Genomic DNA, 13,218 nt, shown 5'->3' on the forward strand with positions numbered 1-13,218 from the left:
TGTGCAGCTAGCTGTAGTGGAAAATGATAAATCAAACCTTGAGAGCAAGACATTAGAGCTCCTTTACGGCATGTCTACAGTTGCGTTTCTAAAGTTTGGCATCTTGTCCGAACGTTCTTCGTGATCGGACAAACAACAAAAGTGTTCGGAAATGCCCAATGTCCGACCGCTATTTCGAGCACTGTGTGTGTGTGTGTGTGCGTGCGTGTGTGCATGTGCGTGTGCGTGTGTGCGTGCACACGTGTGGTGTGCACGTGTGTGTGTGTGTGTGTGTGTGTGTGTGTGTGTTTGTTTGTGTGTGTGTGTGTGTTTGTTTGTTTGTGTGTGTGTGTGTGTTTGTTTGTTTGTGTGTGTGTGTTTGTTTGTTTGTGTGTGTGTGTTTGTTTGTTTGTTTGTGTGTGTGTGTGTCTATTTGACTATCTGTTTGTTTGCTTATGTTCATGTCTGTCCGTTTGTCTATTTGTTTGTCCATCATTCTGTCTGTCGACGTGCTTGTACGTTGTGTTTGATGTCACCACAGTCGATGAAGACCAAGAAGTATCAATACGAGAAGTAGCTGAGATGGTAGCAAAAGGGATAGAGTTTAAAGGAAAACTGGAGGTGATACCATAATATGTATTGACAAATTAGCTTCAAACAAGCACAACCTTTCCTACAATTGACGATAAACATGCAAAAACGCACTTTTAATACCAACTGTGATGGAATTGTAATATTCATTCCTTATTTGTTGCTCCAGTTTGATTCAAGCAAGTCAGACGGTCAGTTCAAGAAAACAGCAAGCAATGCCAAGTTGCGAAAATTTCTGCCAAAATTTCAGTTCAGTAACTTGGAAAAAGGCAATCAATTGAAGCTGATCTGCTTACTCGAATATGGAATCTATCTCATTGTGTGTGTGTATGTGTGTTTAGCTATCGAAGAGACTGTCGACTGGTTCATACTGAACTATGACGAGCTAAGAAGATGATGAAAAATAGTTTCAGACATGCTGTAGTAGCAGATGTTGTCGAGTTGCTACAAGTATTTATTGCCATACTTAGGTAGTGGCTAGTCTCGCGTAGCCAGACCTTAACCTCGCCCTCAACATTCCATCGGGAATCGGTTCGTTTGATGTTGCCATCACCGAATCTGGTGTACTAAAGATCCTAATTAAATGCTATAAAGAGGCAAGATGATATTACCGCTCCTCGTGCAAAGTGGGTGGTGCTGGGTGTTTGTAAGATGCAATCATCGATGCTATCGAACTCGAGGCACGCCACGAAAGAACGTTTCATGGCCTTGCCGTTAAACAGCCATCGAAATGGCGTGCGCGCGTGCGCCCTTTGTAGTCATTGATTTTTATTTTGCGATACCGAGGTGGTGACGAGCACGTACGTGTTCGGCTAGTACAGTAGCGCGCGCTAGTCTACCGAGACGCTAGGCTGTATGGTGAGGCGATCATTTCCTATTTTCTCAAGAGTTGCACGTACGTAGATTCTCTATTCTAAACATTCACTCTGCCAGCTACAGGGTTATACTAAAATGCAAAAATCAATTATTTTATTGCATTTTCGTTAGGTCATAACGTCCGTATGCTGCCAAAATTAAAACTCTAATTTTCGAAGCTACATTTGTGAAGATATTGAAGCTCAAAGTTGCTTCCGGTTGTTATCCGCTGTAGTAGGCGCTGGTATTAGTAGGCGTACATACCCGCTGTCACGTGTTAGGAGGAGTGGCTAGGGCAAAATGTCTCATTACGTAATGTGCTCAGAAAGAAAGTGTGGCTTTGATTCCCTTCTGTAAGATGTAAAAGAAATGGGCAGCGCGAGGAAACGGTGGGATGGGTCAACCGCACATGCAAACCCGTCTAATTAGAGCGTTTCTCAGCCGGAATGTTTCGAAACTGCCGGAGGATTTTGGCTTTACTGGGAAATGGAGAAGCTTGGAGCATCAAGCTGAGCTGGCGATTTTTAGTCTAGTTAATTAGCTAGGTAACTTTACTAGCAGCTAGTGGCGAATCCAGAGTTTCTGGCGCACTCTAGGGTATTGGCAATGTGTACTACTACTAGATTACACTAAATATTACCTGATCGTACATGTATAAAGAAAAGCGTCACAACCAAATCTATCCTTGGAATTCTAAAGTACAATATTATTATTCTTTATTTCTCATGCTTTCTTTGAGCCTTTCTCCTTCTGTAGTTGTTGACTTTCTCGTACAGTGACAGTGTCATGCACGTTGCAATCCTCCATCCCAATGGCTACCTACACTACAAATCACCAGGGCAGCAGCTATCTCATGTTAATTGTTGCGGAGATTTCTGCAACTCCAAATACCTCTAGATGTTCCCAAACCACGTGCACCTTTGAGTACACAGAAGATGATAATTGATAGGATATCCTGCATGTACCGTTTATAGCAAGTACACAATCCCACGCTGTGACCTTTACCCTGATCTGACTTCTAAGACTGCGCTCACACTGCACTCACATTACATTCACACTCCCAGCGTGGTTATGCGACTTACCAGCAGTTGTACAATAATGCAGTCGCACTGTGTTAAGAATGCCTTCACATGCAGCTAAAAGTCTTATCTCCAAATGTGAGCTCTACAGGTGGTCGATTTGCTCAAACAGAATGGCAACTTAACTGTCAATGTGTGCCACCCCACATTTACGTTACATTTGCATTGCTATTTTATATATTAGTAGGTTCATTGTTGCATGGACACCAAGATGTCATAGGCATAGTGTGCAGTCATCTTAAAACGGAAATGTCAACTGTAACAGCGATGCAATGAAACCGCACCCTTAATTTCACAAGCTCGTGAAAACATTCCGCATCAGCGTGAACTGACAGTCGCAGCCTAGTCGCGATCCAGTGGACATCATGAGTGACTTCACCCTGGAGGTAATTACAACCGAGCAACAAGAAGAAGACGACTTTGACGAATCCGAAGAGTCGATAAACGATGCGACTATGCAGCAGCTGTTTATGCTCTTTGATACGGACAACAGCGGCACTATTTCGACTGACGAGCTGAAATCCGTTCTCAAGTCTCTCGGTCAGAACCCGAATAGGGCAGAACTGCAAGCCATGATGGAGGAGGTCGACTGCGATGGTAAGAAGATTGCAGTCTAATGCAATGTGCAGTACACTAACATTTAGACATTGCATAAAACTGGCAATACATATAATGCAGACCTTGGTGGTCTCTACTGACAATAATCCTTGTTATCTCAGCCATGCACAACAAAAGACCTTCGAGTGTGACAGCTGTAGGATTTTAAGGTTCGAGCTGGACCAGATCTGATTGACCTTTCACTTGAGAGAAATCTCTTTCCAACATTTGGTCTATTAATTAAGCTCGAGATCCCTTTTAGCTAATGCAGTTCTATTGACAAAACAGGCAGACATGCTGAGACGTAATCTTTGCTGACAAATTATCTGTGGAAGACCCAGAGCGGTTTCCAACAGCTCGCGGCCTAGGAAGTATTTCGTGTCCACCCTCTTAATTGTGTTAGCTCACCTTCCTCGCCCAGACGCCCTCAACCATCTAGCATTTCTGACCGACCACTGATTAGCTGGCAATATTTATTATTGTCGCAATTTGCAGCACAAGACAGATAGGATATACATCCATGATCCTAGCAGCCCAAATAAATGAGAGAGACCCTCACAATAGGTCGACTTGTTTTGCAGTTTCTAGGGACCAGGTTGCTCTCAGTCTTGCTGGCACGCGCCTAACATGCCTAGTGGTCATATTACTATACCCATCGTCTGCATGTAAATCTAATACACCAAACAATGAGCACAAGAGGTCACGAAAAGCCGCTATGTCTCCGACGTCGACAGCACACGCATATGTACCCGATATGTTTATCCAAATGCATCTATACATATCGCGTGTTTCCCGTCTAGGAAACGGTGAGATCGACTTCGAAGAGTTCAGCGGCCTGCTGTCGAAATGCATGCAGATGAGCGACGACGAATACAAAGAGAGAGTGGCGGAAGCCTTCAGGATCATGGACATGGACCAGAACGGATTCATCGAGCCTCAAGAATTGAAACAAGTGATGGAACGGTTCGGGCAGCGTCTGTCCGACGCCGACGTCGCACGAATAATGGACGAGGTCGACACGAATGGCGACGACAGAGTGAGCTTCACAGAGTTTCAAGAACTGATGATGCAGAACAGAACACAGCTGGGATTCTGAGCATGCACCAGATCTCTCTATTATATCTGCACCAAAAGTAGCTACACAAATTTTACAATTTTGGACTCTTTAGTATACTGCATGCTTCTTTTCTAGATCTAGATCTAAATGGCTTGACTGTAGAATTATGAACTCAATGAGGGCTGCATGCATGTTGATTATTGCCTAACGAAATTTTTTGTCCATCTATTTCGCTTTCAGTATGAATTCAATCTCTAATAAAGACATTAGACCTGCACTTGAAAGATATAGACGCAACACTGGTAGGTGGATACATAACACCTTCCCTTTGCGTCAATTTCTAGTGGCAATATTATCTGGAAATTGTGACTGTGACACTCCCATAATACATTATGTATGCGGTACCGTATCATGTGTATTGAATGGTGTACAGTGGGAAGGGGTAGACGGTATAATTGTCTTGCGTCGTTTAGGAAGAAGGAAGCAAGGTCATGCCATCAGACAACATAATACAAAAAATGTGTGTGTGTGTGTGTGTGTGTGTGTGTGTGTGTGTGTGTGCGCGCGCGCGCGTGTGTGTGTGTGTGTGTGTGTGTGTGTGTGTGTGTGTGTGTGTGTGTGTGTGTGTGTGTGTGTGTGTGTGTGTGGCAATCCCTGAGTGATCCGTCGTTAGCAAATGATCGCATTTAAAGACAGAACGATGAGGCTACACCTTTTGGGTTTGAAACATGGTCTGGGTGTAGAGTATTTGACAGTCCTGAGTGTACAAAGTAAACAAGTTATGTTACAACTATGCATCGTAATGGAAATGTTCTTGGTTATAAAATATCGAATGGAACGCTCTGCAATCGATATTTAGTATTAATTACTCAACTAAATATGTACAAAGTAAAATATTTCTCCATCATGCTATCTGCTTCTCTCTCTGTTTGTCTGTTACTTTATTAAAATGCGAAATCTACATAACTTTTCTAACACAAATTTTATAGTTTGTCTGTCTGTCTGCCTGTCTGTCTGTCTGTCTTTCTGTCTGTCTGTCTGTCTTTCTGTCTGTCTGTCAGTCCGTTCCTATCTTAGCCTGTCAGTCAAATCTCACTGTGTAATCCTATTGAAAAAATCTTGCACTAGCATACCAGACAGTGCATCTGACATGATACAGTGCAATAAGGTTATCTTTTGATTTTATCTTTCGCTATATGGCTTTGCAAACACAAGGGGCGGGGTTACTGCCCAAGACAAAGCCGATAGCTATAACCCTACTCCAAGTGCTGGCCAGGTAAAAAGCACGCTGATCCACACCATAATAACTTATACCATAGTCACGTGACATATATAATAAGTAGGAATGGCATATTAACCGGAAGTTACTCATTGCACATTTTCCGTGCAATAAATCCCATAAATGCACCATCTAAATACATGCTCATGACGGGATGCATGTAACGTGGCCAATGTTTATATAGGTATATAATAGACACACGACGTCATCACCTCACATATTTCTACTCTTTCAAAACTGATTTTCAATTCTTTCAATTTTGCTTCATTCGGTAACCTGAATAGCAGAACAGCTAATGACTAGCTAATGACTTTTAGCACACTTATTGATGAGTCATTGCGTATCCCCAGTAAAAAAGTAATTGTACACGGGCGCAGACACAGATCTAATTTAGACACGTGCAGTCACAGACACAGACACAGACACAGACACAGACACAGACACAGACACAGACACAGACACAGACACAGACACAGACACAGACACAGACACAGACACAGACACAGACACAGACACAGACACAGACACAGACACAGACACAGACACAGACACAGACACAGACACACACACACACACACACACACACACACACACACACACACACACACACACACACACACACACACACAGGTAAATAGAAAACGAAGCAGGCTGGCAGAAAAACAGACAAACGGTGTTAACTTCCTTATTATAATCAATGACTCACCCTTCAACGTCTAAAATTTACCCACGCATTCCAAAGAAAGGCAACAGCAACTGAAACATCTAGCAGGTACAGGCCTCGGAAACCCAGATCTCTGGTACACACATGCATGCGCCAGCATCATGTAGAGTTTTGCTACGTAAAAGACTGGAGACGACACACATGGTATCTGAGCATGCAAAATACATGGTCTGTAGAGCAAGTTACTAGTCATTGAATCAACACATACTACTAATGTATATTCACAACCAAGTAACGTATGATAGTAGAAAGTATAGAGGCTCGAAAGAGCTATACCTCATAGATATTAACTGATTAATTAACAACTAAACTATTATAAAACTTTATAATTGTTTATAGAATTTGTAGAGGTACAGTACTACTGTACCAACAGATGAACGAAAAAATCTTTGAAATATCGCAGTCCTATCTGGTATGCATGCCGTAGCTAGTGTAGCAGGTAAACCCTAAAAATGGGCCTTTCAAAGAATTGGCTTTTCTTTAGATAGCCACGTACGCTAGGAGACAGCTAGGGTACGTCGTTCGTCTTCCTGTTGTAGAACAACAGGAGCATTCACAGTGTCACAACCTCAAGGGCGGCGGAACCGGGAGCAGGAGGGTCCCTCCCCATCCTGGATGAAAATATTTTGTAAGTTTTGTTGCTTGCAAGTAGAAATACTATTGACTAGTGATACAAGACAAACCAACCCTAACCAATTAAAACCAAAATGGTTACGAAATTCTCCTCAAGCGTCCGCCGTGCCTCAAACGCAATGACATAAACTTAACTCGTAATTAATTTAGGCTCTCTGACTCCAGTGGCGTAGCTACGGAGGTTCTTGGGGAGTTCAGTACCCCAAAAGTTACGGGCGTGGTCGCTCATCTATTTTTTTTATTTTTTATAGTCTAATAGAGTGATTTTATGTACATAATTATGATACGTTGTTAGTTTGTAAATCTATACGTATATACATATACAGTTAATTTTAAACAAATTAAAATTAATAATAAATCCTCCAACTTTTGCTCTGGCTACGCCGTTGCTGACTCCTCATGCATCCACCGGGCTGCAATGTTTGTGTTGACGGATTTTCGAATTCGGAAGTCTAAGCGTCGGTCACGTCCACGCGGAAACGACGCTTGGCAGTTGAAACCCGCTGTAACGACACTGCATATAAAAATTACTCTATACGTCTACTGGATAAATATGTTGTGTATATTTAGACTGTACACGTGCATATGGTCCACGTCACAGGACTGAGGACCAATGTCTAGTGTCGTTTCGATCTAACGCCCGCTGAATCTCATCGCAAAAACGTGTAGCCGATTATAGAACCATGCATGCACCGCAGACTGACGAAAAATTTATGGACTAAAAGTACTGACGACGTTCACGAAAGGCCGATAATTTGTTAATTACTGACTGTCGGACTGAACGGTTTTTCCACGTGTGACATGTTCTCTACAGCCAGCCCATTCTGCATGCTGACTTCTTCCTTCATACATTCTCCAATCTTTCTCTAGGGTAAATCTATTGATATCTCAGTATTACCTACATAATACATCTAGAGGCCTTGTGTCGATCCATAGACGTTCAATGTGGTCTAGTGCAGTTCGCTGATTCTCGTTGAAGCCTACTGTCTGTTCCCCATAGGTATGAACTTTGAAAATCCTCAATATCTCTGCTGTTTTTTTGACTTTCGCGATGATCTCGGTATCGTTAGAAACCGCTAGGTCTGGCATTTCTGTTTATCAAATTATCTAAGCCTTTCCTACAAACGAAACGGAAGGATAGTGCTTGTGCATATCAAACACAAACGGGTGGAGCAATAGCTATTTTCCAATTATCTTGTAAGACCAACGGATCAGCAACTGGAACCATTTAAGATAATTGGTATAACATGGTCCAACTGGAGCAGCTCTTAGTGCTCTAATGAGTACACCTGGTGTGACCTCTACTTCATTACTCACTTCCGGGTTCACGCTTACGGGGAACAGACTATTGACGCCGACGTCGACGTCAACGCGGCATCATGACGCCGGGATAGAGCAAATCTATTTTCAGCGTCAAAACTGGAAGTTGTCAGAGTCAAATGTAACCACGTGGGCATTTTTAGCGAATCAGCAAAGCTGTAAGCACCCCGGATCTAGAATGGAAGAAACGTGATTGACGCCGCAAGAGAAACAGCAAGAGAAGGATCATCATCGGAATAGTTGTCCATGATTAGACACGCGTGCACGATCTGACTCGAGACTCCAGACCAACATTGACGCGCAACCTAGTGACGTCTCAAGATATTTTGAACAAGACGACACTGACGACGGCGTCACTATTCCGAGTTTATGACGTTGGCGTTGACGTCGACTTCGGCGTCAATATTGTGTACCAGGCTTGATTCGTGTCAAATCGTACAAGACAAACTGAGTTACTCTTAGCTTGCCTAGACTCGAAGAGGACTGTGGGCGTCTGATTCCGTGTGTTACGTCACGTGTGCATGGTTTCCTGTCATTTACTGTGCATGTGCAGGACGTCACGTTGGAAATGCGGAACGCGTAAAAAATTCTTACGTCACGAATCGTGCCACGTGTAGTTGGTACGTCTAGACAGCTAGAGGTAAAGAATGCTCCCTTGGCTAACTAATAGAAAGTGTGCACACATTCACTATAGCTATAGCAGCTTGGGATTGCATGGCCAATCTGCACAAACACAATGGTATAGTAAATTTCGACGTGCATTCGATCACATGCCCGGCAGCTATCTAGCTACCTTAATTAATATTAATTTACGTTTACATGCATGTACAGATCACATCCTAGCATCTACATCTAGCCAAAAGGTCATATAGAACTGCGGCAGGCGATATCGAGGTCTAGTCTAGCGGACGTCATGAGTAACTTCACTTTGGAGGTAACCACAACTGAGCGAGAACGTTGCCGGTCGCCGAAATCGACGAGCGAAACGATTGTCCAACAGCTCTTCACGCTCTTCGACGCGGATAGAAGCGGAGCAGTCTCAACGGAAGACCTCAAGTCCGTATTGAACGCAATCGGTCAAAATCCTACTAAAGCCGAACTGCAAGCCATGGTGGCAGAATTCGATTGTGAAGGTAAGGCCACACCCTTATGTCTCTCGTCACCCTAGCTAATTAGTGCACAGAAATCAACGTGCGCGCGCGGAAAAACAAAAACGCAAAAAAGAAAATGTCCGAAGAAACAGGGTAAGGGTTGTAAGTGGCCTCAGTAAGAATTCATCTAATAGCGTACATCGCCAATATGCAGTGAGTCAGACGTTCTCTGACACTGTGACTTTGCATGCAGCAACGTGTCAATCAGTTTCCTATGGCACGTGCTCTCTCTGGCATGTGCACCTGCCTTGCGGTGTGAAGATGAGAATCTACACATGCATGTAAAGAGTTGGACAGCCGTTTACTTTCAAAATCTTACCATCGATGTCTTTGCTAGCGCACTACTAGTCTAGCTAAATGTATTTTTGATCAAGTCACGTGATATTTTCTATTCACAGCACGGATGGCGCGAAACATAGTCTAAAAACGGTGTGGCCTAAGACGAAAGCACGCAGCTTCACTACTGCAAGATACAGCGCAGCCCTTCGGCTAGTAGGTCACGTTTACACCGCGGATCTCTAGTAAAGTCTAATCTAGACTTCAGTGAAATGACTGGTGCTTGAAAACCGAGGAGCACGCTAATATAATTATAACCTTCACAACATTCTATACCGTCTATATATAAATAATATAAGTTTTGCAATTAGCAAGATTTGGTTCAATTGGATTACGCAGTCAGATTTAACTAGTCCACGTCAAGTAATGCGTCTGGATATTACAAAAGATGTCAGTACAGTACCTTTCGTGTTTCCAGGACCCCTGCGCAATCAGATAAACCTTAATTTCACAAACGGCTGTATACTTCAGAGTTCTGTAGTGCACTCTCTGTACTAGCTGTTAATCGACATGTAAATGTAAAGACAACGAGTTACACGTGTTCTCTAGCTAGGGGCTGGTCATTATTAATAGGTGTCCGGGGGAAGGTAGAAATTTTGCTGTGGAGGCAATAAGTTTGAAATTCATTGATTTGCAGGAGTCACTATAAGCAATTGGGTCATCTTCTGTTGGAGGGGTCATAATTTTTCAGGGTTTTTATCTGTTTGCTATAGAATTGTATGCAAACACAGTATATCTTTATTTCTAGGCTAGGACTTCCACACTAGCTTGCCTTACTGAAAGCGGCAATTCTTGCTTTACTTGTTTGTCAGCGGCTTGAATATGGAAATGACCAACTTTAGTAATCACTAGGATGCATGGCCCGTCCTTCGTACGGACAAGATACTGTAGTGTAAAGATAGGTCTGTGGACACGTCACGTGCAATCTTTGTCGCGAGGTCCCAGATGTGATGAATGAATTCGAATCTTGCTCTTCGCGCTTGTTTCGATAGAAATCGACATACTCCCCGTGTAGCGCTTGCTGCAGAAAACGTGTAGGTTGGATTCGGTGCAAATGCAATCAGAATTTGGAGAGAAACGAAAGCGCTAGAAGAGTACGTTTCGTCGGCAAGAGATATTCGATTGCTCGAAGCTTTGCGAAGGACGACGATGCATACAGTCTACACAGGACTGATGTGGGCGTGTGTTCGAATAAACTGGAATCTGTAGCGTGTGCATCATCGAGAAATTTTACGCGGGGATCGACCCCTCGAGAGGAGACCCGGTGCATAATTTTTTAATTTTTTTACACAAACCTTCTCCTGTGCGTGCCGAGTGTGCGTGCCGATTTCGGTTGCGAATGGACAAAAGACGTGGCCACCAAACGCGAACACACACACACACACACACACACACACACACACACACACACACACACACACACACACACACAGACAGACAGACAGACAGTTTGAGCTTTATATATTAGATACTCATAGGCCGCATTATAGAATTAACCCTGAAACATACTACTTTTTATTGTACATACATATCTGTGATTATATATACTGCATGTATATGCACATGGGAGTCATCTAAAGTTATCTGACAAACAGTGGAGGCCAGAAGTTTTTAGCAGGCATATTTGCAGGAGTCACATATCAAACTATGCAGACCTCGGCAAAGTTTGCCAGTCCCCCGGACACTTAATAACGACCAGCCCCTAACTCTACGCTTCTAAAATGACTGAACACCGGTATCGCTCATAGAGTTCCTTACAACAATGTGTAAAAGCAATGCATCCGTAGACTACTCTCATCCTAGAGAGTGAACGTATGTAGACTACACTCTCATCCTATATAGTGAATGTATACTTATATACACACTATACATAGTGCGTGAAGTCTTTTATCTATAGGACAGTGTGTTGACTCAGTTTCGTTACACTTGCATGCATGCAGGTCTCCACTACACAACAGCACATGCGTCGATCTGTATATTATTTATCGTGTTTTTAATTTCTAGGAAACGGTGAGATCGGCTTTGAAGAATTCAGCCTTCTGTTGTCGAAATGCATACAGATGAGCGACGACGAATACAAAGAAAGAGTGGCGGAAGCCTTCGAAATCATGGACATGGACCGGAACGGATTCATCGAGCCTCGAGAATTACAAGAATTGATGAAACGACTCGGTCAGCATTTATCCGACGATGACGTCGAACGAATAATGGACGAGGTCGATAGAAGCGATGGCGACAGAGTGAGCTTCGCAGAGTTTCAAGAATTGATGATGCAGAACAGAATACAGTTGGGATTCTGATCAATGCATTTGAGTGTATATAGAGTTGTACGAAATTAAAGACTAAGATATACCAGGCTTACTCTTAGTGTCTTAATTAATTGTCACGCGACAACTGGTCTCGTCCTAGCCATGACTGGTCCGGAGCTGACCCGTTAGGGTTAAGGATAAGGCTATAAGGTTAGGGATAGGGCTATAGGGTTAGGGTTCACGGACCATTTAGGGCAATACTCTGGCGCGTACATGCCATTGTTCACAGATCGCATATAGTGACGTCATTAGTGACGTTTCATAGCTGCAAACCAACCTCCAACCAACTCTCAATGGGCTACTCCAGTTACACTCCAAGCAGGGGTATGGATGACTCACTCTTTAACCTCTTTCTCACCTTCAGAAATCATGACTTAGACACGTGCCTCCCTCCTCCCTTAGGAATAATGTCTACCTCACGTGCCTCCCAGAAAAAAAGAAAACCACGTGTGCTTGCAATTCCGTATGTACGTATGACTACATATTATTAACTAAATCCACACCTTCCTCCCCACTAAGTAAATGTCAACCATACCCCCTGCCTGGAGAGTAACTGGAATAGCCCAACGCCACTGATACTAGACCATGCTATGTAACCATGTGCACAAATGGTCGGGGTGAAGGGGGGAGTTATGGCAGCCATGCACAACCGGTTCCCATGACCAGTTAAATCCGGGGACTGACTATAGCGTGACAGTCTACATGCATCTATTACTACTACTACTACTAATCTATGGCTTCCAGTAATTCGACTATGAGTATAGTAGTAGGAGTCAGTGTATATGATACTTAGTGAGAGTTGCATATTTTCTAGTCTCAATATTGTCAATCTATTCGCTTCAATTGACAAACGAGAAACAGGCCTTTGCCTCAAACATGCATTGCAAAGGCAGATGCAACATGCAACACTGGCTGGTTGCCTGGTACATATATAACAGTCTCCTTTCATCACCCCATCTATATACCTACACTCATACCCAGTCCTCTCCTCCCACGCACGCACTCCACGTGTTTTAGCACATGCTTTCTAGCTGTTTCACTAGCCTAATCTATACCCAAATATGTTTGATGACTTCGAGCTTCAGGGACGGGCAAGAGAAATGTACGTGTATGTCAATGCTCATACCAGAAGATTTATCAAGTGTTACAATGTCTGGTCTGTCATCCAAGCTTGAATAGCAATGTCTTGCTCTCCTGTGTGGTATGTCTGCTTTTTCTGTCTGTGTTAGGAATGAAAACCTAATTTTTAGTAATGTCGGTCAATTCAAGATTTTTTTGAAGAAAATGATTCTTGACAATATTTCATAG

At 43.1% G+C, this 13,218-nt stretch overlaps 3 protein-coding genes across 6 annotated transcripts in view; all 3 read left to right on the top strand.

Annotated features, from left to right (window-relative positions):
• LOC134182670 (GDP-L-fucose synthase-like) overlaps window positions 1-1,191 on the top strand; it is a 9,510-nt gene extending 8,319 nt beyond the window's left edge. For all 3 annotated transcript variants that reach the window (XM_062650102.1, XM_062650113.1, XM_062650108.1), the window contains exons 9-11: window positions 521-600; window positions 740-839; window positions 912-1,191. In XM_062650102.1, coding sequence (XP_062506086.1) covers window positions 521-600; window positions 740-839; window positions 912-967 — 236 coding nt within the window. In that variant the 3' untranslated portion in view covers window positions 968-1,191. The remainder of the gene's footprint in view (window positions 1-520; window positions 601-739; window positions 840-911) is intronic.
• A 1,551-nt stretch (window positions 1,192-2,742) lies between these two features.
• Window positions 2,743-4,429, top strand: LOC134188640 (uncharacterized). Of its 2 annotated transcripts, XM_062656818.1 has the most exons (3): window positions 2,743-3,101; window positions 3,902-4,234; window positions 4,294-4,429. In XM_062656818.1, exons 1-2 carry the CDS (start codon window positions 2,870-2,872, stop codon window positions 4,195-4,197), a joined length of 528 nt encoding a protein of 175 aa, XP_062512802.1. In that variant the 5' UTR covers window positions 2,743-2,869; the 3' UTR covers window positions 4,198-4,234; window positions 4,294-4,429. The 2 variants fall into 2 exon arrangements, with proteins under 2 accessions (XP_062512802.1, XP_062512796.1); XM_062656812.1 differs by having other exon boundaries at window positions 2,744-3,101; window positions 3,902-4,429.
• Window positions 4,430-9,027: 4,598 nt separating this feature from the next.
• On the top strand, window positions 9,028-11,901 carry LOC134196223 (neo-calmodulin-like). The gene is made up of 2 exons (XM_062665305.1): window positions 9,028-9,247; window positions 11,606-11,901. The coding sequence occupies exons 1-2, from the start codon at window positions 9,028-9,030 to the stop codon at window positions 11,899-11,901; spliced, it is 516 nt and encodes a 171-aa protein (XP_062521289.1).
• Window positions 11,902-13,218: the final 1,317 nt, after the last annotated feature.

Source organism: Corticium candelabrum, chromosome 1 (assembly GCF_963422355.1).
Source record: "Corticium candelabrum chromosome 1, ooCorCand1.1, whole genome shotgun sequence".
In the NCBI taxonomy this organism is placed as follows: Eukaryota; Metazoa; Porifera; class Homoscleromorpha; order Homosclerophorida; family Plakinidae; genus Corticium; species Corticium candelabrum.

Coding starts and splice junctions, on each gene's coding strand:
- LOC134188640 (XM_062656818.1), top strand. CDS start 2,870: ATGAGTGACTTCACCCTGGAGGTAATTACAACCGAGCAACAAGAAGAA. Junction 3,102..3,901: donor GGAGGAGGTCGACTGCGATG/GTAAGAAGATTG, acceptor TTTCCCGTCTAG/GAAACGGTGAGATCGACTTC.
- LOC134196223 (XM_062665305.1), top strand. CDS start 9,028: ATGAGTAACTTCACTTTGGAGGTAACCACAACTGAGCGAGAACGTTGC. Junction 9,248..11,605: donor GGCAGAATTCGATTGTGAAG/GTAAGGCCACAC, acceptor TTTAATTTCTAG/GAAACGGTGAGATCGGCTTT.